The following is a 27,224-nucleotide window of genomic DNA, read 5'->3' on the forward strand; positions in this document are numbered from 1 at the left end:
TTTAATAAATGTGTAAGTAAGGTTTTACTAGAATTTTTTCCCCCCCTGCGGAGATGGGGAAACTGTTGGGTTGACTGAAGTATAACATAGTAGGAAGTGAGCAAACAGAGAACTTCAAAATATGTACTGTCATGATGATTCTCAGTTTCAGTATGACAGTGTTGCCTCAGTATGTAAAAGCATACTTCCGCACTATAAACTCAAGTTTCGGTGCAGGCAATAGTGGGTGAAGAGCACGGTTGTTTTTGTCTCCCTGCATGAATCATTGTAGAAGCATGGTATCTCTGCCTAAAAGAATACCCTTCTGTTCCTAATGTGTTGCGCTATTTTCAGTGACAAGTGGTATATCCTGTAAGTGAAAGGCTTTGTATCAATTTTATGGAAAGAACTCCCATAATCCTGGATCAGCATGTGTAACCCAGCTGTGCTGCTGAGTCGTTCAGGCCCACACCTGTTCTGCAGCAAAGATTGGCTGTTACATATGAATTACATGCTAGAGGCACTCTCCAGTATTTGCAGCTTCTTTTGCTCCTATTTTCCAGTAAACCAGTCCTTTATTGCGATTTTCAGTGCAAACACCATTGATTGAAGTTAATATGAAAGTATATCTCTAAATACTAAAGAAAGTGATACAATGCCACCAAATAACCTATGTGAAAAAAACAAAGCTAATAAACAGAATAAGTCCAACACATCTTTCACACAACCACAAACAAATTCCTAAGACATTTAATTTAAGTAGGAGTATGCCTGGTTGAAGTGGAGGTGGACATATTGCAGGATGACCCTTCAAATTTTTCTTCAACCATCCCTTCATCATATCCATTGTGGTAAAGCTCCGACTGTGCTTCTGATTCAGTGCGAAATAAACTCCATCTTCGGTCAGTTCTTTTATATGAATAATGTATTTTGAATCCTGTGATTTCATCTTGGGTTAGGTGCCACTTGTATTCATAGCATTATGTTACATTATATTTTGTTTATTTTGTTCTGTAAATATTTACAGGCACTGTTTTGTATGTGCTTATTTTCAGAAAAATTAAAATAATTCTTCTGAACACCATTTATCTGTTCGTGACTGGCAGAGGAAACATATCACACTGCTTTCGGAATGTGATTATTCTGCCAATCTTCTTCTAATTTTATTTTTATCTAGATATCATCTTCCTTCTGTTTTGCTTTCAAACACATCAACATCATAAAACATCCTCGATGGAATGAAAAAGTCACATTACTCCTCTTCTCATCCACAGTTCCCACCCAAGTGTGCCTATGTCCAGACCGTGGCTCAGAACTCTTAGTTGCTGTGTAACACTAATTGTGGTTAACAAAATTTATTTTTTAATTTATTACACAAACATCAATAGTCAAAGAATGCACATTAATTTGGAAAATGCATGTGTTCCACAGTATTCATTAAATACTTTCACACAGACATTTTAGATCACCAAAAAACTTAGGGCAGAGTATAAGTTTAATCTCTTGTGTACTGTCAGAATTAATAATGACTTTGATGATTTAACATGATGCACAACAGCCCCAATAACACTGTATGAGAGCTCACAACCACCACATCATATTCACAGTATAACATACAATGTTCACACTGTCCAAACAGCAGTGCAGTTTCACAAAGCATAATATATTCTTGTTCCATGAACTACCAAAATAATTTAAGCATCTGTTGCATGGTAACTATGATATTTTAAATCTTAATGTTCAGCCATATAAAACAACAAATAAATAAAAAATATTAAAATTGACAACATACTAGGACAATAACAAAAAAAAATTCAGACTGGACATTTAGAGCAACCTAAAATTTTATTGTGAAACTGAGAAAATATGGCCCCAGTAGGTCAGAGGGAAAAGGCAGGAGGCTTTAAACTAAACAACAAAATAGTAAAATAATCAACTGAAATGTGTGAATATGTATGTGGTTACATGCAAAGCATTGTTCCACACCATACATGATCACAAATTAAAAGCCGCACAAAAAATATTTATTGAAAGAAAAAATGAATAGCCAGAAAATAAAAATTCTTTTAAAAACTTGCAGTAAAGCCTTGCAACTATTCAATAACAACACACCAATACTAATTGAAATTGTCAAAGTAAATTTACATGGAAAATAATTTGGATTAGTTAGTTATTTGCTTATTACATGGATCACAATTGTGACATCACACTGTGATATGAAATGAGTCACTCTTAAAATTATAGTACACATTCTCAGCAGAAAATATGGCAAATGTTGACCATTTACATGATTATGTAACAAGAGAATATTTAAAGATCCTTAGCTGTGTCACTTTTCAGAAAAGCAGGTTATTATTTCACTAGTGTATTACTGAAGACAGTTAAGTATGAAATGAAGCAATTTATTAATGGGAGAAGAGGTAAGAAATCACGTTATGTCAAATTAATTTTCATGTTAATTACTCACAAAACACTCATATGACAGAATATTATGAACATAATATATTCTTAATGCTTTTGTCATGTAAATAAACAGATGTACAGTATTTGCTGTAGAGAAGAATAGGTGTCAGTCACGTAGTAACTATGGATCAGTAACTGAAAAGTTATTAGCATGTAAATTTATGAACTTTAGAAAACATCTGTATCTGAGGAATATGTCTGTAGCCCATGAAAATTATATGTACATTAACCTAACAAAAAGTATGTTGTGACACAATAAATATTCTAAATGTGAATGTACATACATGTCTGAAGGTTAATTATGTATGCCAATATATTCAGAAAATGTTTGGATTGCATAATTACATCATAAAAATTATTATATCAGATAGTATACTAAAAATGTCTGTAAAATAAATAATGTAATGATACATGTTGTTTATTATTAACCAACAAAAATCACATTAATCTTTGAAAAAGTAAACATTGTACAAATAATGATATGGAGAAGATTTTGTGGCATATAATTCATGTAATTTAGTAGGTAAAGACATAAATACAAGAGTGTGCAAAAAAGTTATGCCTCATAATTTTTTATTCTGTTCTGTGTGTCATTTGAGGTATTATAAATTATTCATATTACTCAGTCGACTTTTCCACTTCACTGATTCAAGTTGCAACCCTCTGCCGCTAGAAGGTTCAGAATTGTAGTGTGTAATGTGACTGTGGGTGTGTGGGAAACGGCATGCTGTTATCAGGTTTTTAATCACAGAAATCTTGCCTCCAATTGAAATCCACAGAAGAATGAAAGGTGTCTACAGTGATGATTGTATCGACGTCAGTATTGTGATACATTGGGTTGTTATTGCTCATAAGAAAGGAAACTATTCTTCTAACATCAATATGTGTGACAGAGCTTGGAGTGGACAACCACATACAGCAATCGACAAAGCTCAGCGGTATCATGTTGATGCACTCATCAGAGAAAATAGTCGAAAAACATAGACACAGCTCTCATGCAAGTTTAGCATATCACGAGAGTGTGTACAAGCCATCATTACAGAGCTGTGGCACAGAAAACTGTCTGTATGGTGAGTGCGTCTAATGCTCACTCCTGACTTGAAACGGAGCAGATTGGACATCTGTCAAGAATTTCTTTTGTGTTTTGAGTGTGAGGGTGATGGACTCCTTAGCAACAATGTGACATGTGATGAAAGCTAGTTTCACCATTTTGAGCCCAAAAACAAGAGGGCATCAGTGGAGTTTTGTTACAAAGGATCATTGATGCCAAGAAAATTAAAGATTAGGCTATGTTGTGCTCAGTGTTCTGGTTCAAGATGGGGTGCATTTAGAATTAATGCCTAAAGGCACCACCAGAAATGCAAGGTAGTGCAAGACCCTTGGAAGACTGAAAGCATTAATTTGAAGAGTTTGTCCACACATGGAGCATCCTTTCCTTCAGCATGACAATGCCAGACAGCACATGAGCAGTGTGACATCTGCAACAATCAGACCCCTGGGGTTCACTGTCATTGATCATCTTCCATACAGTTCTGACTTGGCCCTTTCTGATTTTCATCTATTTCCAGAAATTAAAGAACACCTTCAAGGACTTCACTTTGATTGTGTTGAAGTGGTGCAAGCAGAGGTGAGGTTGTGGCTCTGTCAGCAAAGTCAGACTTTCTACAGTGATGATCAACAGACAGACACTCATTGGGAGAAATTTCTTCACCGCCAGGTGACTGTGGTGAGAAATAAATATGTAGACATGAAGAATAAAGATGTGGAATGTTAATAAAGTTTGTTTTATTTTAAAAGCCTTAAGAGTTTTCACATAAAAAATTTGGAGGCATTACTTTCCTGCATGCCCTTTGTACAACATAATGATTTGTGATATCCCAAAATCAAATGATGATGATGTTTGTTTTCTCACACTTCATTACTTTACATTTCACCATGTCACTTCTGAGTACATTTGGCATTTGATTATTGATTCATTGCAGTGCAAGTACTCTAATCTCCCATCATGCATGCTCATATTTATCATCTGGCGATGTAGGCATAATGTTAACGAATACAAAGTACACTCCACACATCCTGACTTAAGGTGATGTATGTTGGCATGCCCAGATTGTTGTGGCTGATGGGACAGTACAGTGCTGCTCACATAATTGTTTTGCACCAATTCAGGACTCTGTCTGTTAGTACATCAAGACTGCAGTGGTTATTGATACTGCATCTGGATCATATGTCAAGCAGGCTCGTGATGTAGCTTTGACATACATTTACAGAAGGTCTCTGAATCACACCCTCATTGCTGCATTGCTTATTTGTCTAGACTCACAAATAGGCGCACACATTATTTCATTGCAATAAAACTGGGGTTGAGCAGGCTGTCGAACCTTTGTCTTGTAACTACATATTGAAATGGTTCTCACAAATACAATTTCAGATTGGCCTTTATATGGTACTGTTCTTTATTATCTAGTTTCTTCATTCGGTTCTGTCTCTTGTACAGTAGCACTTTTTCATTTTGACCTCCATTCTGACCAAGTGTCGTTCTTTACTCGTGTTCTTAATATCAGAACCAGATAGTTCAGGGTTTGCCTGCATTGCTGGACCACATTCACCTCAAGATCAAGATTCACCTCTTTTTATTGTCATGATTGGGGATTTTTTCAAATTTCTCTTTACTGCATTGGTTGCAGAACTCATCTTAGCAGCTCCTTTGACAGTTTTCCATTCTCAACCTGTATGATCCATTACATCCAAGACTTCTCAATACATTTCCAGTTTGTTTATTACCCATCCTGCAAGACTCTCCAGTATTACTTTTGCCAATTGTTGTACAGCAACTGACAATGAAATTTCTTTTCTTAGTGGCCAATATAAGTAACCATTCATGGAACATTAAATTTTTATAATAATTTTTATTGTCGTGTCATTCCCATGATACTTAGATACATTGAAGTAATTGAAAATGTATTTTGATTTTTGTCGTCACTGGAAATGCTTGTTTGGACTGCTGTGGTGATTATTCATTTCATTTTATGCGTGCACATTCCAATTTATTGCTTTACCACTCCAGTGCTTCAATACAAAACTGATTTTATCTTCTTTTTTATTAATGTTTTTGGTCATTGCTGTGATCAGCCAATTGTGCCCACAGTTTTACTGGCAACAGAATCAGTTCTTCCAGAACCCATTTCTGCAAGTTCGTCAATTCTCTCCGTTCCTGTGTTTGTTACTGACTAAGGTGACAAAATGGTTAATACACTGAATTTGTGTTTGGTAGGATCAGAGTGCAAATATTTTTCTTGTCATACAAATTTAGGTTTCTTTGTTTTGCCTAATTCAATCAAGATCAACCATGAGATGAATCCTTCAACAGTGACATAACTAATTTCTTTTCTATTCTTATTGTATCTGAGCATGTGCTTCATTTGCAGTTATCTCATGGATGTTATGTGGAAACCTAATATTCCTGCCTCCAACTTTTATTTCTTTAATTTACCCTCAGCAGCATTGAGACACAGTTCTAATTTCCTGTGCCTTTCTCCATATTTTTCATCATCCCTCATGACTGACATCCTCTATTTTTGCAGCCTTGTCTTTTCTTATGTTTGGATACAATTGTATTATATTCCTCTGCTGATTTTCTTTGTAAAATAGTTTCTGCTCTTCTAGCTTCTTGCATAATTGTGAATCTCATTTCACACTATTATTTGCTGTGAAGAATTTCATTCCATCCATTCTCTCCCATTCCTTTTCTTTTTAAGCTGCCTCTTCCTCCAAATCCCGTTCTTCTTTGCCGTGTGCCAATTTTTCTCTTGTTTTTGGGTTCAGATTTTATACCTCTTGGATAATGCTTTAGTCTCACACCCTTATTAGAAATATGCAATTCATCACACTCAGAAAGCATTTTCCCTGATCTTCTGGAAACTGTTAAAGTAATAAGTCTAGATAAGAAAGGAGACTCTCAGGAAATATGAAGTTATATACTTGAAGCAGTATTATCTGGCTTTTCAAAAAATATTGAACATCTCTTTCTAGCTTGGCTAACAAAATTTTTCTGTCAGAATATATAGGGTGGTCCATTGATCGTGACCGGGCCAAATATCTCACAAAATTAGCGTCAAACGAAAAAACTATAAAGAACTAAACTTGTCTAGCTTGAAGGGGGAAACCAGATGGCGCTATGGTTTGCCCGCTAGATGGCGCTGCCATAGGTCAAACGGATATCAACTGCATTTTTTAAAATAGGAACCCCCATTTTTTTATTACATATTCGTGTAGTACATAAAGAAATGTGAATGTTTCAGTTGGACCACTTTCTTCACTTTGTGATAGATGGTGCTGTAATAGTCACAAACCTATAAGTATGTGGCATCACATAACATTCCGCAGTGTGGATGGTATTTGCTTCGTGATACATTACCCGTGTTAAAATGGACCATTTACCAATTGCGGAAAAAATCGATATCGTGTTGATGTACGGCTATTGTGATCAAAATGCCCAACGGGTGTGTGCTATGTATGCTACTCGGTATCGTGGACATCATCATCCAAGTGTCCGGACCCTTTGCCGGATAGTTAAGTTATTTAAGGAAACAGGAAGTGTTCAGCCACATGTGAAACTCAACCACAACCTGCAACAAATGATGATGCCCAAGTAAGTGTTTTAGCTGCTATTGCGGCTACTCCGCACATCAGTATCAGATAAACTGCACAAGAATCGGGAATCTAAAAAAAGTTGGTGTTGAGAATGCTACATTAACATCGATTGCACCTGTACCATATTTCTATGCGCCAGGAATTACATGGCGACGACTTTGAAGGTCGTGTACAGTTCTGCCACTGGGCACAAGAGAAATTACGGGACGATGACAGGTTTTTTGGCGCTTATGTAGCAACGAAGCGTCATTCACCAATGTAAACTGGCATAATATGCACTATTGGGCAACAGAAAATCCACGATGGCTGTGACAAGTGGAACATCAGCGACCATGGCAAGTTAATGTATGGTGTGGCATTATGGGAGGAAGGATAATTGGCCCCCATTTTATTGATGGCAATCTAAATGGTGCATTGTATGCTGATTTCCTACATAATGTTCTGCTGATGTTACTACAAGATGTTTCACTGCATGACAGAATTGCGATGTACTTCCAACATGATGGATGTCCGGCACATAGCTCGCGTGCAGTTGAAGTGGTATTGAATAGCATATTTCATAAAAGGTGGATTGGTCATCGAAGCACCATACCATGGCCCGCACGTTCACCGGATCTGACGTCCCCAGATTTCTTTCTGTGGGGAAAGTTGAAGGATATTTGCTATCATGATCCACCGACAACGCCTGACAACATGCGTCAGCGCATTGCCAATGCACGTGCGAACATTACGGAAGACAAACTACTCACTGTTGAGAGGAATGTCGTTCCACGTATTGCCAAATGCATTGAGGTTGACGGACATCATTTTAAGCATTTATTGCATTAATGTGGTATTTACAGGTAATCACACTGTAACAGCATGCGTTCTCAGAAATGGTAAGTTCACAAAGGTACATGTATCACATTGGAACAACCGAAATAAAATGTTCCAACGTACCTACATTCTGTACTTTAATTTAAAAAACCTACCTGTTACCAACTGTTCGTCTAAAATTGTGAGCCATATGTTTGTGACTATTACAGCGTCATCTATCACAAAGTGAAAAAAGTGGTCTAACTAAAACATTCATATTTCTTTACGTACGACACGAATATGTAATAAAAAATGGGGGTTCCTATTTAAAAAAACGCAGCTGATATCCGTTGACCTATAGCAGCGTCATCTAGCAGGCCAACCAGAGCGCCATCTGGTTTACCCCTTCAAGCTAGACAAGTTTCGTTCTTTGTAGTCTTTTTGTTTGACGCTTATTTTGTGAGCTATTTGGCCCGGTCACGATCAGTGGACCACCCTGTTTATCACTCTGTCAGCATGGTTTCAGAGTATTCCAGTGAGATTGTTGCTTTTAATGTTATCAATCACATCTTAAATTCAGTCAACAAACATTTCAAAATTTGAGATATTTTATTAGATCTGACAAAGAAATTTGATGTTACAGGTAATTCAGTTCTCTTAATCAAAATTTACTGTTATGGTGCACGAGGTGTGCCAAATGAGTGGCTGAAGTAATAGATTTCAGATTAATGCAATAGCACTACACAGAATTACCTTTCAGAGCCATCCTTAATTAGTCATGATGTACTACAGGGCTCTGTCTTAGGACCTTTTTTTTGTAGTGTACGTTATGACCTGCCCTCATACATACAGAATACAGAAGCAGTACTATTTGCAGATGATACCAGTCTGCTTAAAAAAACCAAACGACGTCATCTTACCGCTCCTGTAGGTTCATTGCAGACGAATAGTTTCCTAATGGCTCTATAGAAACAGGCTCATTTTAAACCAACAAAAACTGTAACTTCACAGTTTCAGGCCCAACAAAATGAAAATACAGAAGAGTCAGTAATTCACGTGAACAACCATGAAATTCAAAATGTCTCGCTGAACCAAGCTATCTAGGGTTTTACTGCAAAAAATCTAAAATCGTTCTCTCTCACATATCAGCCTTAAATTCAGAAAGTGCCGAGTTAATTTATGTGCTCAGAGTGCTATAAAGCAATGTGACTCACGAAGTTGAAAAAAAAAAAGAAAAAAAAATCTGCCCCCCCCCCCCCCCACACACACACACACACACTAAATGGTTATTAATGGGTGAATGGTTATCTGGAAAGTGATTTACAAACAGAAACTGGGGGGCGTTAGCCAACGTGGAACTCTGCAGTCTACTGTAAGTTTTGTGCGCCACAAAATTTTTGTGTGTTGCCACCCAATTTAATTAAAATTGGGAAAATTTAATACAGGAACTGAGTTAATCACTGAATTGGTAAGCATAAGTAATGTGCTAATGTTATTAAAAAAAAAATCAAAGCGAATATCTGGAAACAATTAAGGTACAAACAATAAATCAAATAATTCAGAGCAAGCAGGACCTTAAAGCATTAACAAAAAGTATTAGATGATCAGACAAAAGTCAACAAATATAAGGCCTGCCTTTTTTGCTTTAGAAACACCAGTTGGGATGTATTAAAAATAATCTGAAAAAGAGGGACAGGTTTGTCTGAGAAACAGCCATCACAATTTAACATAGTTTATTAAAATAAAACAACATGTTAAAAATACATAAATTAATTCTAAACTTCGATCTGTCATTGCCTTTTATGTAACTAACTCACTTATTATTATATTGAGAACTGATGTACATTGTGGTGATAAATGTAAAGGAAATCTTAGGCGCAGATGGGAAAAATTCAAACAAACCTACTATATTCACACACTCAGGAATAGCTATAAAAAGAATTTTTCCCATCACTGTAAGTCAAAGGCTCAGACGTTCATCCTTATCACTGTGATCACTGTGATGGAATTATTGTGAATATGAATACTATGGAGCACTTTGGACAAATAATTTATCTGCATCACCTTGCACATGAAACAGCTACAGTGCCATGAAACACCCGCAGAATTACTAAAACTCGTGAAAACTTCAAGAATGCAAATGTAAACCATATAGCAGCAATAAAATATCCCGCAGAATTAAGAAGAAAAAGTCTCCAAGAGGGACCTGAAATTACACACATTGAAATTACCACCACATGGCATGAACAAAGCCACACAATCATAAAACTGAAATGAAATTAAAAGTAGAAGAAATAAAACAAGTACTCATGAGAAAAGTTCACATATGCATTCCAATTTTAAAAAAAGTCAAACAATTGAATTTTAATAAGGTAAGGATTGAAAAAAATTACTGAATACAGAAAATATACTTGTGACTACACTACAAAAATATAAGAATTCGATTACTGTACTTGAAAGTGAACTAGCAGATCAGTTGTGTACATCACTTGCAATAGCTCACACTATCACACATTAATACTCTCATCAGTGTCAAGTCGCACTGCAGAGTACTGTCTTCACTCACCATAGGTCCAGTCTCTAGTGACGAGAGCATGCTCTCCCTGAAATGAACTTTCCCCAGTTAGCCACAGTATACCAAAGGGGTCCTTTCCACTACCATCTTAACTCCTGTTGAATGACTATTGAAAAGGTGCAAATCCCTCTACCTTGACTGAGAAAGCTACATTGGCTTCACTGTTGCTACCGCATCAGACAGCCAGATGCTGCACTGCTACCGTATGTAAGACAGATTGAACATACAAACTCACTAACTCATTCATACAGATGATAAAGAGAGAAAGGAAATTCGGTAGTGAAAAGTGCAGATAATGTACATAGGATTATACGCTACTGGAAAAATTGATACTTTAATGTAATTGTGTACCACTGAATGAAGACAAACATGAAGTACAAAACTAAACTACAAATACGAATTAAATAGTATGAAACAAATCTAACAGAGATGTTTCATAAGCCTTATGTCCTGTGAAAAAGACTGTGCAGAGAATGTACTTGCCATGGTTGGGCATTATCAACCAGTCTTTCAAAAGAAAGGAGAAATAGAATGAAAAAAAATGAAAGAAAATAAAGGAACAAAATAACAGCCCTAAATGTAGACAGTTTATGAGTACATCAGTGAAACAGGCAACAAACATTAAAAAAACGTAACAAACTATAAGTATGTATGTGTAAAATGAATCTACTCTGTGACACTGCAATATACTGATTTAAACAGGTACTTCATTTGGTCACCTAGATTAACATTATGTTCAGTTGATGCTTTTAAAATCAGGAAAGGTGGATGTGACTCTCATGTCACGTCCAATCCAAGAGCCAAGCCAAAATAGAACTATTTTATATGTACAACTTGGGAACACAATGAGTTAAAAGTGAATGTGAAAGAATCACTGGAAAAAATTGAGTTTAGATATAACATGAATGGCGATTATAGTACATTACAGAATGCCACACATCAGAATATATCAGAGTAAAAGTTTAGGCTAAGCAAACACATACACAGATTGGTTATAAAAGATATCAATAAATTTACAAAAAAATTTGACAAGTTCAAAGATTATTGAGAGTATTATAAAAATATGAATAAGAAAGAAATTTGTTCGTGGCACCATTGTGCACACTTCCATATTTCACATAGATAATACATTATACATGAGAGATGATAGTAGCATGAATCATATCTTGGCCATACCCAAAGTGTCAATAAATCGACAAAGATGGAAAACATAATTATTTCAGTAATTCATTAAGTGTGATGTCTGTGGTCATCACTTTTAATGAAAATATGTACATAGGTTTTGTTTAAGTCACACAGAAATGAGCAATACCTATGCACTGTTTTCACACACAGTCATTGCACTTGCTGAAGTCGAAGCAAGAGGATTGCATTGTTCTTGCAGTTTGTGAAGTATACACTAAGTTGCATCAATCATGCAATTCGTGGTCACATGGTGTACCGCCTTCACACGTCATCAGTGACATCAAATTGTAATCTGCCTTTGATCATTTGTGGTATCTCTTCGGAAGGGAGACATGAACTGGCTCCCGTGTGTGTCATCCTCAGCAGCAGGGACACCTATCAAGATGCCGTCACCTGATGACGTAAGTCGCTGTTGAGCGGCACGTCCCCTTGGCACAGAGCACATTGAATTCGGATGGGCGCGTCTGACAGTTGACATCGCCTCCTGCGGACACAGGCTTAGCCTTAGGCCTTGGCTTGTCAGGTAGATACAACCCATTGGTCTGCCACCTTCATTTGATACTGTGAAGCAGGGGGTTGGGCTGAGCAGCCCCTTCTTGCAGATCTGCTTTTGTCGCTACTGGACGGAGCCGACCTGTTATTAGCACACCTTGGAAATCCGTCATTAGGCGCAGATGGCATGCTCTTAACCACAGAATCTCTAGCAGATGCTGCCGCAGGTTCACAAAGTTAATCTCAAATTGCACGGAGAAACATCTCACGATAACATCATATAGGTGTTACAGAATTTACAAAGGAAATTTCTACTGTTGACTTAAAACTAATACATGGGAAACTGCCCCAAAAATGGCTTTACAGTGTTAACCTTAATAAATTGAAATCTGCCCCAAAAATGGCTTTACAGTGTTAACCTTAATAAAATGAAATAAAAGAAACAATGAATAAATTATAAAGATTTCAAAAATTTTTAAACGTGAAAAAGAAATGAATTTACTTCTCACAAGGTTACTTGTATGAGCAAAATGTTACCAAGATTCACACATAAGCTCTTTTAACATTATTGGAATGAGACTTAAAATTTAGACAATAAACTTAAGTCTTACATAGTAAAGATAAAACATATTATTTATATTGAGAATTTGGTCAGGATATGTCTTGTACAAGGTATGGTAAGGAAATGGAGTGGATTCCGTGTTACTTCTACCTACAGAGACTGAGTGTTATTTACCACTAACTTTATTCCCATACACAAAGATCTACAGAGTTGGGACAATTTACTACAAACAGATGTAACTACTATAGTACCCACGTGCAAACAAAGATTTATTTTCATACCTAATAACAATGCTACCATGATTTGTTTGACTGTTCCTCTATGGTGTCCACATCTGCTGGTTTAAATGGTTTAATATTTGAAATGTGATGGAGGCCTTGCGACTTTTGTGTCTGGAGCATCTCCTTTTCCAGTGCATTTCCTAGTGGAAAGCGTTTCATGCAATATGGACCACTGTACAAATTCAAAAATTTCTTGCACAGGGCAAATTGCTTGTTGGACAGTTTATGATTCTGGATCCAAACCTTTTGACCAATATGAAACTGAATCTTTCAAATGTTCTTTTTGTGAGCTTTGATTCTTGTCTCAGCTGCACTTTTAATGTTTCACATTGCAAAGTCCACAATTTCAGTACGCCTAAATCCCGATTCAGCAAGCCAAGGAACCATGTCCTTTACTTTACTTGGCCCTCTTTGGTTTCGAGTACCAAAACAGGAGGAAGTGTAGTCGTCCCATTCAGCAACTCATTCAGTATGTCCTGAAATTGGTTTATATGTGTGTCCCACTACCGGTGGTCACGATTGCAGTATATATAAAAGAGTTTCCCAATTTTCTTCATCCAGCGTTCGCTAGCGTTAGAGGAAGCATGGTATAGTGAGATATACACTGGTTTAATTTTTCTGCTAGATAGCATACGCTCCCAGAACTTCAACCTAAATAGTGGTCCATTAGCAGAGATGACTTTCTTCACTGAACCCACTGAATTGGAGAATGCACTTGCAACTGCCTCCCCCCATGGCTTTGCCCTAGTAGCATCAGGCACAAACATTTCGATTTGAGCTCCACTGCGACAAAGACACATTTAAAACCTGTCTTAGAGCATACTAGAGGACCAAAAATATCTACTTCAGCTAGAACTCAGAGTAATGGGATGCAGTGATGCACCATATGACTCCATGGTCGATTGCTCTTGCTGGCAGTGCCTGCATGCGCTTAATTACTTTCTAAATATGACAAAGCATATTGTTAAAGTAGCAGGTTTCCACAGCCATAGGAAACATTTACATGCACCAAAGTGCCCATAGCTTAAATGCACATACCAGACCAGTTTATTCACGAGTTCCTCTGGGATTACTAGCAGCCACTGGGGCTTGTCATTTGAACAAGATCCCGTTCCGAACTAAATAAAGCAGACGAATTGCCACATTATCTTCGTTGTGCCATTTCTCCTTGAAGTTTTTCAATACATTGTCCTTATCCTGCTCCTGTCTGATGTTACTTAAGGATGTGAACGTGAAGTTTTCAAAAGCAACATTTTTTAAGGAAAAAACACTGGAGTTGTTTACTCCAAACTTCTCCTCTCCCACATGGTCTAATCTTAACGGTGTGTGCAACAGTACATCTGTGATCCCATCCTTTTCTCTAGGAATGTATTTGATAGTAAATTTCTAGGAGAAATAAAAACCTGCGGGACAATCTTCCATATCCCAGTTTTGTGCTCATTAAAAACTGCAGAGTGCAGTGGTCCCTGAACACGCTAGTCATTTGACCAAACAAAAAACTCCGGAATTTCTTGCATGCCCAGATGATTGCAAGTGCCTTAAGTTCCATGATAGAATGGTTTTTCTCTGAATGCAAGAGCACTCTACTGCCACAGGAAATTGTCTTCCAAGAAAATGGGTCATCCTCATCATCTGCTTGAAAGAGAACTGCACCTAAGCCAGACAAAGAACTGTCTGTTGTGAGACAAAACTCCTTCATCAGATCAGGATGTGACAGAAGGGATGCATTGTTTAGTGCATTCTTCATCTTGTTAAATTCCTTGTGTGCCTCCTGCTCCCAATCCCACAAGTTGTTTTTGCCTGTCAAGGTGCAAAGGTGAGGTGTGGAAAGTACACTCGTGTTTACAAACCACATATAGAAGTTGCAGAGGCATAAATATGCTCTCAACTGCTTCTTATTTGTCAGTGGTGCACACTCCGCTATTCTGAAATTTTCTCAGCATCCAGTCATATTCCATCGGCCAATACTGTATACCCTAGGAACCAGTCATATTTGAATGGCCAATACTGTATACCCTATGAACTTTATTTCTTTCTGTCCAAATTGAGACTTTTCTAAATTCATAATAACACTTGCATTTTCTAAAACCTCCAACAGTCTACGTAACATTTCATTATGTTGTTCTCACGACTTTTCTGTGATGATAATATCATAGACTTAAAGTGTTAGCTATTCCTGTAAATTGTCCAGCAAAATGCTGTTTAGCCCTCTAATAAATGCTGCTGAAGATATGTTCAGCCTGAACGGAAGGTGCCGGAACTGGTAGCAATTACCGTAACAGAGTAGGGCGGTGTGCTGTCTACATGAAGGCTCCAAAGCAATGTGCCAGAAGCTGGTGCAGATATTGATTGATGGCAAAACTTTTACACCATGGTAACACTGCAACAATTTGTTAGCACTCTTTATTATTCTTGCTGTTTCTTTCCTTTGCATTCTAAATTCATCATGGTGTTCAGGTTTCCCAGAACATTTTCATTTGTTCCACTCTTTTGTTCTTTCTGTTACTGCTTCTTCATAGATTTCATTCCACCAGACTTTCTTCTTCATTTTTGTTGTTCCAAATACGTGTTTCGCTGTCTTGTTGATTTCTTTCGATATTTCTTCCAATTTCCCTTATTTAGTTACTTTAACTTCTTCCTGAAAATTTTTTATTATCTCTCTGATGATTTTGAGCCTGTCTGTATTATATTTAATTAATTAATTTAATTAATTTTTGCTGTCTCTTTTGGTTTTTATTAGGCAGAAGTTTCATTTTAATTTTAGAATGAGATTTTACTCTGCAGCGGAGTGTGCGGTGATATGAAACTTCCTGGCAAATTAAAACTGTGTGCCCGACCGAGACTCGAACTCGGGACCTTTGCCTTTCGCGGGCAAGTGCTCTACCATCTGAGCTACCGAAGCACGACTCACGCCCGGTCCTCACAGCTTTACTTCTGCCAGTATCTCGTCTCCTACCTTCCAAACTTTACAGAAGCTCTCCTGCGAACCATGCAGAACTAGCACTCCTGAAAGAAACGATACTGTGGAGACATGGCTTAGCCACAGCCTGGGGGATGTTTCCAGAATGAGATTTTCACTCTGCAGTGGAGTGTGCGCTGATATGAAACTTCCTGGCAGATTAAAGGTCGGGCACACAGTTTTAATCTGCCAGGAAGTTTCATTTTAATTTTAGTCAGGTAATGATCAGAATCAAATTCCCTGTTTCTTGCTACTTTTACATTCGTGATTTCTTTAAAATTGTATTTCGAAATAGCCACATGATCTAACTGGAACTCCCCTAGCATTGGTTTCGGAAAGATCCATGTTTTTGCCTTTCTTGATCAAAGATGATGTGACTTACCAAATGAAAGTCCTGGCAGGTCGACAGACACACAAACAAACACAAACATACACACAAAATTCAAGCTTTCGCAACAAACTGTTGCCTCTTTCCTGATGAGGCAACAGTTTGTTGCGAAAGCTTGAATTTTGTGTGTATGTTTGTGTTTGTTTGTGTGTCTGTCGACCTGCCAGGACTTTCATTTGGTAAGTCACATCATCTTTGTTTTTAGATATATTTTTCCTACGTGGAATGTTTCCCTCTAATATATATATATATATATATATATATATATATATATATATATATATATATATATATATATATATATAAAAAATAGAGGGAAACATTCCACGTAGGAAAAATATATCTGAAAACAAAGATGATGTGACTTACCAAATGAAAGTGCTGGCAGGTCGACAGACACACAAACGAACACAAACATACACACAAAATTCAAGCTTTCGCAACAAACTGTTGCCTCATCAGGAAAGAGGGAAGGAGAGGGAAAGACGAAAGGATGTGGGTTTTAAGGGAGAGGGTAAGGAGTCATTCCAATCCCGGGAGCGGAAAGACTTACCTTAGGGGGAAAAAAGGACAGGTATACACTCGCACACACACACACATATCCATCCACACATATACAGACACAAGCAGACATATTTAAAGTTTTGTTTTTATATATATATATATATATATATATATATATATATATATATATATATTTTTTTTTAAGAAGGTGGACATTACTTTCAGCTGAAATGTTCTACAAAGACTGATTAGTCTTGTGCCATTTTTGTTTGTTCTTTTATGGGTTGGATAATATCATACTATTTTTCGAAATGATTTTTCCCTCCCTATTTGTGCATTAAAATTCCCCATTAGTATAACAACATTTGATTTTGGAATTTTTGATATTTCTTCCTCTAGAAGTTCCCAGAATGTTTCTACTTTACTTGGATTTTTCTTATTGTCATCATTGATTGGGGCATGACAATTAACAAAGGTATGCTGTTTATTCTTGCATTTAACTGTGCGAAGGGATAGTCTTTCAGAACTGGATTTGAATTGTGTAATGTTATCTACTAAATTTTTATGAACATTGAAAGTGGTACCAAGTATTGGCATGCCTTTCGTGATTTTTGTTGCTGGTTTACCCTAAAAAATTCTATGGTTTTTGATTTCTGTAACATTTTCATCCAAAAATCTTGTTCCTTAAACTGCTAACATTTGTGTTTCATGCTTATCTAAGAGAATTTCAAGTTCTTTTTGTTTACCAATTTTTAGTGATAAGTTTACGTTCAAGGTGCCTGCAAAGAATTTCCTTTTGAACTTGAGTTTGGAAGGATACCAAGGATGCTCCGACTCCTTCTTAAGGCAGACGTTGGGTCTCCCCAGAACCCTAGGTCCCGATGCATTGCATAAAGCAATGGTGGATTCCTCTTTCGAGTTACCACCTGGGGTATTGCTTTCTTTTAGTGGACTTTCCATTCTGCAATTGAAATTGTACATTGTACATGGTAGGAAATAAATTCTAAGGTAACATCGGATTGTTAGCCCGATATGATTATTTTTCATGGTTTTCTCCATTAGGTTCTTCCGCTCTCTTCGCGATTGGGAGTTAGGATTCCTCTTCCGCCTTTGAGACTGTTGACCGGGCTTCAACTGTAACTCTAGGCAGAGGCCCTCACAGGGTGCTACCATCTGGAGCCAGATGGACCCCGGTTTTTTTGAGATGTGACTCCTCCCCCTTCTCCTTCCTCATTGCTTGCGATTATTATTATTATTATTACATATTATTAAGCCAGTTCTGATATGGCTGATGTGTTTCATCCTCATATCGGTCTCACCTCCATGTGTGGTCCTGTCTCCTGTTTTCACTGCGGCTGCGACTATGGTCACAACTCATCTGTCTATCTGAATATGATCCACCATGCTGTGCGCCGTCACCTGCATTGTACTGAAGTTCCTGTAGCATGGTTCTAAATCCCTCTGTTTCATCTTGGCAATAATAGTGTGGTGCAAGTTCATTGGTAAATTCATAAAGAAAATGTGATTCAGTTCTGCTGGTCTTTAAGGATCGTAAAAGAACTGATTTTTGTATAGCATATCTTTGAATAACTGAGCTGGGCTTGAAAAGCCTGGATGATGCAACTTCGGCATCATAATTATCCCATGTTTAATGCAGTCCTGGGCTGCCTCAGACCAGTATACTGATAGAAAAATCTGTTGGAACTCCTTAACTGAGTTGCAGTTGCTTGACTGAGTTGCAGTGGCCTGCTGCCCCCCTCATGCATACAGCTGGCTTACTTCCGAGGCACCCACACATCTGTTCAATCTTGTGTGAGTTCAGCAAGATTGGAGGAAGGGAAAATTGGAAATGTTGTAACCAAAGCCTGGGATGAGTCCCATCTGGAGCATTCCAAAGCACTTCTAACTTCCTCACCAAGGGGAAATATTTAAAATCAAATCTGTGCATTTCCTCTCATGGAGATCTCTCGCGAGTGCTCCCATTTCACTTTATTCTCCCCTAGCCTCGTCCAAATCAGTACTGTGCCTGATCTGTACTCTCCCACCTGTGTTTACAGACACGTTCACTGGCCTCTGCATTGTACCCAAGGTTCTCTAAGTGTGATACACACTCACAAAATTCTGTCGCAATGTCCCTATGTTGTATGTTTGCTTCCCACTGACTACGTTGAGCTTTCAGTGGTGATCTCCTCCCTACCCTCTGAACTAAGCTGATTGGTGCTTTCGTGTCACAAATGTTGCTAATGAACAAATCCCCTAACCTTCCAGCCTTGCTTGCAACCTCGGCTTCCAATATGTGGATCGCTTTGCTATTAGCATCCACTCGGTCACTAAAGCATTCCAGTACCTGTGCCGCTGGACTTTCCACAAGTGTATGCAGCTCCACATGTTCATGCTTACATGACTCAGCTGATACAGAAATCCCCCGTAAGACTCTCTTCCTGCATGCTGTTTGAGAATTTGAATCTGCTCCTTAAATTCCTGCAACTATATCATTTTTCATCTTTACTGCAAAACCTGCCAGCTCCTGGTCCACTTCCTTAGATAATTTTTATGACTTTCTTCTGCCACCTTATGATTCTCCTCAGATAACTTTTATTACTTTCTTCTGACGCCTTATGATTCTCCTCAGATAATTTTATATTTCTTTCTTCTATCACCTTATGATTCTCCTCAGATAATTTTTTATTACTTTCTTCTAATGCCTATGATTCTCTTCAGATAATATTCTTACTAGCTCTCTCATATCAAATTGATAGATTACTACAGGGCTGATCAGGGATTGAGCTGTACTTTCACTGCTATTACTTACGGTCTTCCCTGCACTTTCTAACATGAAAGTGGGTGTTTTCTATTTGTTTTCAAAACTTACATGTGTGGTATTGTTGCTAACGTTTCCAGTTGAAAACTGTTCATTACCCTGCACTACATCATAGAGGTACGGAGTCCCTGCTACTATACTTCTGGGTTTGCTCGACCTCTGCAGCTGAACAATTACTGTGTTCCATCGTGTCAAGATTTTTGCTATTGTTATTGCTTTTGGACCAGGTACGAGTCGCCATAAGTAAAGCCCACTTCTGCAAAATGTCGCTATAAAACATCTGCAGCCACAGAAATAAAAAAAATATGGATGTCTAATTTCCTAAACAAGCAGTCAGAATATAAGTTTCGCACACAGTCTAAATACAAGTATCACACACAATCTGACACGTAGAATTGACACAAGCAATATGTACCCACACACAATTAAACAAAAGAGTTCCAAAACTTACAAAATACATACATAAACGATACAGAACAGTGCAACTCTGAGTCAAGAACGACGCTGTAAAATCATGAGAAGAAATAGTCTTGGAACAATGCGTAAGTTGCAATTAATACATCCTACCTTCTTACTGTTTCTCTACAGCTTCAGTCATTGTTGCATACAGGGTTGCCATATAAATGGTTAGTAATGAGTGAATGGTTATCTGGAAAATGATTTGCAAACAGAAACTGGGGGAAATTAGCCAACATGTAACTCTGCAGTCTACTGTAAGATTCGTGTGCCACAATATTTTTCTAGGTCACCACCCAATTTAATTAAAATTGGAAAAATTTGATACAAGAACTGAATCAGTCACTGAATTGGTAAGCATAACTAACATGTTAAAGTTAATAAAAAGATCCTAGTGAATATCTGGAAACAGGTTAAGTACAGATGATAAATCAAATAATTCAGAGCAAACAGGAGCTTAAGCCTTGTCAAAAAGAATAAGATGAGCAGATAAAAATCAACAAATATAAGGTCTGCCTTTTGTGCTTCAGGAATGCCAGGTGGGATGTATTAAAAATAATCTTACAAAAGGGGACAGGTTTGTCTGGGAAACTGTCATCACAGTTTAACATAGTTTATTAAAATAAAACATCATATTAAAAATATACAAATTAATTCTAAAGTCTGATCTGTCATTGACTGAGGTGCATTGTGGTGATAAACGTAAAGGAAATCTTAGGTGCTGATGGGAAAAATTCAGACAAACCTATTATATTCACACACGCATTTACCCATTGCAGTAAGTCAAAGACTCAGAGGTTCATCCACATCGCTGTGATGTAATTATTGTGAATATGCATACTATGGAACACTTTCCAAAAAGAAATTTATCTGCCTCACCTCACACATGAGAATAAGCTACAGAGGCGTGAAACACCTGCAAATACTGTTGAATATTCATGAACAAAGCAAAATTACAAAGATTTGTGAAAGTTAAAAGAAGACAAACATACACATCATAGACACAAATAGCAATAAAGTATCATGCGCCATTAAGAATAAAACGTATCCAAGTTTGTCCTGAATTAACACATGGTGAAATTACTACCACATTGCTTGAACAAAGCTACATAATCATAAAACTGAAACGAAATGAAAAGTAGAAGAAATGAAACATATACATACGAGGAAAGTTCACACATACATTCCAATTAAAAATCAGACAACTGAATTTTAAATCTGTGCTGGAGTAATGAACTACCTACATTGTGTATCTGGTTACATGAAACAAGGATCAGAAAAACTTACTAAATACAGAAAATATACTCATGATTTCACTCTGAGAAATATGAGAGTTTGATTACCTAAATTTAGTAATGTCTTCAGATGCGTAAGCAAGCATGTTCTCTGCCAAAATTCAGACTAATTTAGACAAATGTGTAATGGAATTTCGGAAGTCGGTGTTGGCCACTAATCAGAACATGGGGATAAAAAACACTAAAAAGAAACCTTAAATTGGAAGGAGCAGAGGTAACAACTTGCTATGTGGTTGAGGAATTGAGTGGGCAACAGGCACCTAAATCTGACTGACAGTGTCAGTATGGTTTATGTGCGTGACCATTACTAATTTCCTCAACTGTATGTTTATCTTTGCTCCTTCCATTTGGAGTGAGTGAGTGAGTGAGTTGCTTGCCAGTTAATTATATCTGCAGAGCAACATTGAGACTCATGTAAGAAAATTACAGCTTAGTAGAATAATTATTGGACTGATATTTTGTCAAGAAATGTCGCTGCCATAAATCTAGGTGCTGGTGTAGAGCTTTTTCTGTTGTATAAGTACTTTGATCTTATAAATGTGCCTGTACATTTGTACCATTTTACTTGACATGCAGACTTATCCTGCTAACATTTGTTTTCTTTTGTTTGCAGATCCTTCAGAATTGCCACTTTGTGAGATATCATTGGCCTGTGATAATTTGCTTTGTGATGGTCATGGGCGCTCACCTAACCCTGTGCTTGCTGTGCATGTTTTCATACCATCAGAAAGAGTCTGGATGAAATATGGGAAAACAGAAGTGGTTGAGAGGAGCAGTAATCCATGCTTCCTTAACACCATCAGCTTCCGTGCTAGTGACGGCTTGGGTACAGACACGAGAGTCCGTTTGACTGCTTTTGATGTTCGTGAACATGTGTCTCAAACAGCAATTCCCATTGGTTCAGCAATCGTCACTCTAGGGAAAATACAAGAAGCAGATCGTCTACGTATACCCCTACAATCAGCATCTGGTACTACTGTCGGTTTCCTGTCAATCAGTGTGTGGAACCTCGAACCTGAAGATAAGGGTGGGAGCACGGAGTCTACACCATGCCGTAGTGTGCCAGAGCATGAGGTTTCTGCGGTAAAGCATCACATATTGCTTTATTTAATTAAAAAATTGCAAGTGAAATGCAAGTTGAAATTAATGTTTACAGAAATAGCATGTAGCAGAAATCTAAGAAAAATTTTTCAGACTCACTACTTTTTACAACTAGAGTATCCAAAGAGAGAATTTCTAAAGCTCCCAAAAAAGAAAAGGGATTGTTGAGAACCAATAATGATTTATGACTGTTCGTCTGCTGTGTGATTTCTCTTTCTCCCTCCCTCCCTCCCTCCCCCCCTCCCCCCTCCCTCCCTCTCGCCCCTCCCTCCCTCTCCCCCTCCCCCTCCCTTCCCTACTACTACCTCTCTCCCTTCCTCCTCCTCCTCCTCCTCCTCCTCCTCCTCCTCTCCCGCCCCCTCCAAATATGACAACACTGTCTCCTAGATAAGTAATCTAAAATGTTCAGGATGCCTATTTCATTTTACAGAGGCAGCAAAATTTAATGTACTTCTGCTGCTCACTGGAGCAGAAATTTGATAGGATTGATTAGTAGATGCTACATCCAAGGAGTAATATATGTTATATCTTTTTATAACATGCCCGACACCAAAATCTTCTTGCATCTGCAGGAGTTACATGGTGGATGAAGAGCTGTAGTGCATAGCATTACTCAGTGAGCCATGTTGTTCCTTTCCGTATCAGTCACTATTGTGTTGCATTTAACTATCTCCTTCAACATGTGATCATACTAGTGTGCAACACTGGTTTATTAAAAGTGATTGAAATTCTTTTGCTGATGTACAGCTGTATTTTTTGACCTACTGTTGTTAAGCTTTTCATACGTATATAAAAGTCTTTGTTGTTTCGCAGTACTATGTTTAAGAATTTATTAACGTCAAGTTCGAAGCCAGAGTGAACGCCATTTTGTTGGTAAGTGAAGCCCATCCTGTCTGTCTCTGACAGCAACACGATCCAATTTTGCTGCATGTCTAGATAAATGTGCCCCTTAATAGTCTGTTCAATTAAGCAAAAGTGGCCATAAATTATAAGATGTCACAGAACATATTCACTTTCATCAAGTCCAGAAGTAACTGCATGATAGTGCACGTTTTCTTCATGCCAGTTTCCCACATAGAGACCATTCAGAAAAAGAGATGTATCTTTCCCACTACACACAAGGTCCTTATGGTTATCGTATTCTTATGTATAATGTTGGATACAAACTCAAGGCAATTTGGTTTTTCCTTAGGCATCAAAACTTGTAGCAGTATTTAATTGTGAGTGCCAAGGTCCTCCAAATGGATTGATAGTGAGATATTCAGCTCTCTGCTTTCTCTGTTCACTAATTTGTATGAGATTCAAGTACGTTCTAGATGATCTGTTGATTCACCTTACAGAGACACCTTGCAGCTGTGAACTGGGCATAATGACTGAAGCTGCACTCAGGGCATTTAAAACTTTGTTACGATGTGTTATTACAATATTTGTTCATTTGCTACATTGTTGCCAGTTTCCTGCAATTTAAACACAGTTTGTATTCATTCTCACTCAAATTATACTATCAACAGTTGTTATTGTTTCCTATACATTGGCAGCTAATGGAAGTGCTTTTACTCTTACAATTAACATAACTCGGTTTACCATCACCATAAATATTTCTACAATTAATTAAGACCATCTACCTACCATACCTGACTATATCTACCACTCATATATTGTACTACAAACATTTTTCCTTTCTCTATCACATCTATTCACTATATCTATTTGAACTACTTTATGAACGGTAATATTGCAGTAGGATTTTTAACATACAATGTGTCCAAGCTTTATGAATCACCTCGAGGGAAATGATCTCTTGACACACAGTCAGCATGCACTCAAAAAACGTTGTTTTGTGAAACCCAACTTGCCCTTTATTCTCACAAAGTAATGAGTGCTGTCGACAAGGGATCTCAAATTGATTCCGTATTTGTAGATGTCCAGAAGGCTTTTGACACAGTTCCTCACAAGTGACTTCTAATCAAATTGTGTGTCCATGGAGTATCTTCTCAGTTATACTACTAGATTTGTGATTTCCTATCAGGAAGATCACAGGTTGTAGTAATTGATGGAAAGTCATCAAGTAAAATGGAAGTGAGATCTGGCGTTCCACAAGGAAGTGTTATCGGCACTCTGCTGTCCCTAATCTATGTTTAACGTTTAGGAGACAATCTGATCAGCCACCCTCGATTATTTGCAGATGAAGCTGTCATTTATCAACTAGTAAAATCATCAAATGATCAAAATCAATTGCAAAATGATTTAGACAAGGTATCTGTATGGTGTGAAAAGTGGTAATTGATCCTAAATAATGAAAAGTGTGAGGTCATCCACATGGGTTCTAAAAGGAATCTATTAAACTTTGGTTACATGATAAATCACACAATTCTAAAGGCTGTCAATTTGACTAACCACATAGGAATTACAATTACAAACAATTTAAATTGGAACAAACACATCAGTAATGTTGTGGGAGGGGCAAAACAAAGACTGTGTTTTATTGGCAAAACACTTCAGAGATGCAACAGGTCTACTAAAGAGACTACCTACACTATGCTTGTCCATCCTCTGCCAGAGTACTGCTGTGCAGTATTGGATCATTACCAAATACAATTGATGGAGGACATCGAAAAAGCTCAAAAGAAGACAGCTCATCATTAAGCACGAGAGAGTGTGTCACTTGATGTGATACGCTAGCAGGAGTGACAGTAATTAAAACAAAGGTGTGTTTTGTTGTGGCAAGATTTTTTGCAAAATTTCAATCTCCATTGTTCTCCTCTGAACATGAAAATATTTACATGACTGCTCTGCAGTTTACACTTAACATGCCTGGCAGACGGTTCACTGAACCACTTTTACATTATTTCTCTATCGTTCCACTTTCTAGCAGTGTACGGGAAAAATGAACTCTTAAAACCTTCCATGGGAGCTCTGATTTCTCTCATTTTATTACAATGATCACTTTTCCCTATGGTGGTACACCTATCACTTTTCCCTGTGTAGGTGGTACACCTACATAGGGTGAAGTGATCATTGTAACAAAATTAGAGAAATCAGAGCTTGCATGGAAGGATTTAAGTGTTCATTTTTCCCGTGCACTGCTAGAAAGTGGAACGACAGAGAAATAATGTAAAAGTGGTTCAGTGAACCCTCTGCCAGGCACATTAAGTGTGAACTGCAGAGAAGTCATGTAAATGTAGATGTAGATCACCAGTTTTTGCCTGTAAGGCATTCAGTCGCTTCCCTGTCAGTAGGGCAATGCTGCTGGTTCGTTAGGCACTTATTGGCTTTTGTGATGGACTCTGCCTCTGTTTTTGTCTCTTGGCTCCATTGTTGTAGCAGGCTACTTCCATGATCAGAGGAGGGGGGGGGGGGCATTGTTGTTAGCAGCAATGAGTAATGTTGCACATACCAACCCACATCTCTTTGGTCCCAGTTCTTTGAATGATGAAAGCTGGGCCCATGATTACACTTCTGCTCTGATTTTGCAGTTATGTTAATTGTGTGTGTGCTGTTGCTTGTCTGTTTGCTGCAGCTGTTGACTTTTCTCTTTGAGGGAGTGCCTTCTGTCACAACCGTCCTTAGTGCAGCAGATGCAGTTGATAGTTAAGGTGTCATTCTACTAAAGCCTTTCATGAGATGGCAGTGGGAGTGTTGTTCATGATCTGCAATGTACATAGGTACCTCATCTCATTCCCAGGATCTCTTTTATGTTTGGAGGGAAACCATAGGTGCATCTCACTGTGTGGGCATTGCCCCATAATTTCTGCAACATGATGAGAATCACATTATGAACTTACTCTTTTTTCTTGTGATCTAATGCACATATCCCAAGTATTACCTACAATGACCCAACTTAGCACCAAGTGCTCTTGTCAACTGAAAAAGTGTTTTGCATTGCACCTGGTTAACTGAATGTAGTGATACTGTGAGCAGAAGTCTGTGTGACCAAGTAACTTCACAGTATACCATGATCACAGTTGGGATTGGGTTATGATATATATTGTTTTTTTGCAATGGCAGTTTATAATCATAACTTTCAAAGGTACCTTTGTTGGTCTTTTCTTCTATACAAGCTTTAAAACTTTTTTCACTGATCTGAAAAGATGCCTACGTTTTTGATTCTGAACTTTCTCTTTATGGACCTGTTGCTCAGTTTCATGATCAAGCCTCTTAAAACATTTTCTTTTAATAACTTATATGTTCTTCTTTCAGGCACAACAAACCACTTATGTATGGTAATTATTGAGCAACTGTATTACATCCTTTATCCAAGTAACTTGTCAGAGTTTCTTTTCATAAGAATCATCATGTCATTGACTATGAAAGTTTTGTTGTCTTGAAGCTTTTCTAATATCAGATACCAAGAGACAGAGCCACTTATGAATCCCTGTGAGCAGTTTTCTGAATTTTTAATAATGTCTCTAGACATGACAGCATCGCTTCTATTTTTGGCAAAAGCTCCTAAAACGATTGTATAATACTTGTAGGCAGTCGAAGTCACCTCAGAATGGCATAAATTGATGGCCACCATAGGTTACTGAATGCCTGGTGATCATGGCAGCAACATAGTTATAAGTAGCAATTTTCTCTGGTTTTATTGCGTAATTTAAGGTGTGTTCCATTGACTTCCCACTAATGAGCTCATAGTGTAGAAAATTTACTATGAAGAAGTTGTTCCTTCTATTGTCTGGTACATAGCAGCTACTCTAGCTGTTTCCCCTAAGGTA

The 27,224-nt window shown here is 37.7% G+C and overlaps 1 protein-coding gene across 2 annotated transcripts in view; it reads left to right on the top strand.

Annotated features, from left to right (window-relative positions):
• Window positions 1–27,224, top strand: part of LOC126259671 (inositol polyphosphate-4-phosphatase type I A) — a 272,253-nt gene that overhangs the window by 116,843 nt on the left and 128,186 nt on the right. For both annotated transcript variants that reach the window (XM_049956616.1, XM_049956617.1), the window contains one exon: window positions 22,022–22,491. In XM_049956616.1, coding sequence (XP_049812573.1) covers window positions 22,022–22,491 — 470 coding nt within the window. The remainder of the gene's footprint in view (window positions 1–22,021; window positions 22,492–27,224) is intronic.

This window comes from Schistocerca nitens, chromosome 5 (genome assembly GCF_023898315.1).
Source record: "Schistocerca nitens isolate TAMUIC-IGC-003100 chromosome 5, iqSchNite1.1, whole genome shotgun sequence".
In the NCBI taxonomy this organism is placed as follows: Eukaryota; Metazoa; Arthropoda; class Insecta; order Orthoptera; family Acrididae; genus Schistocerca; species Schistocerca nitens.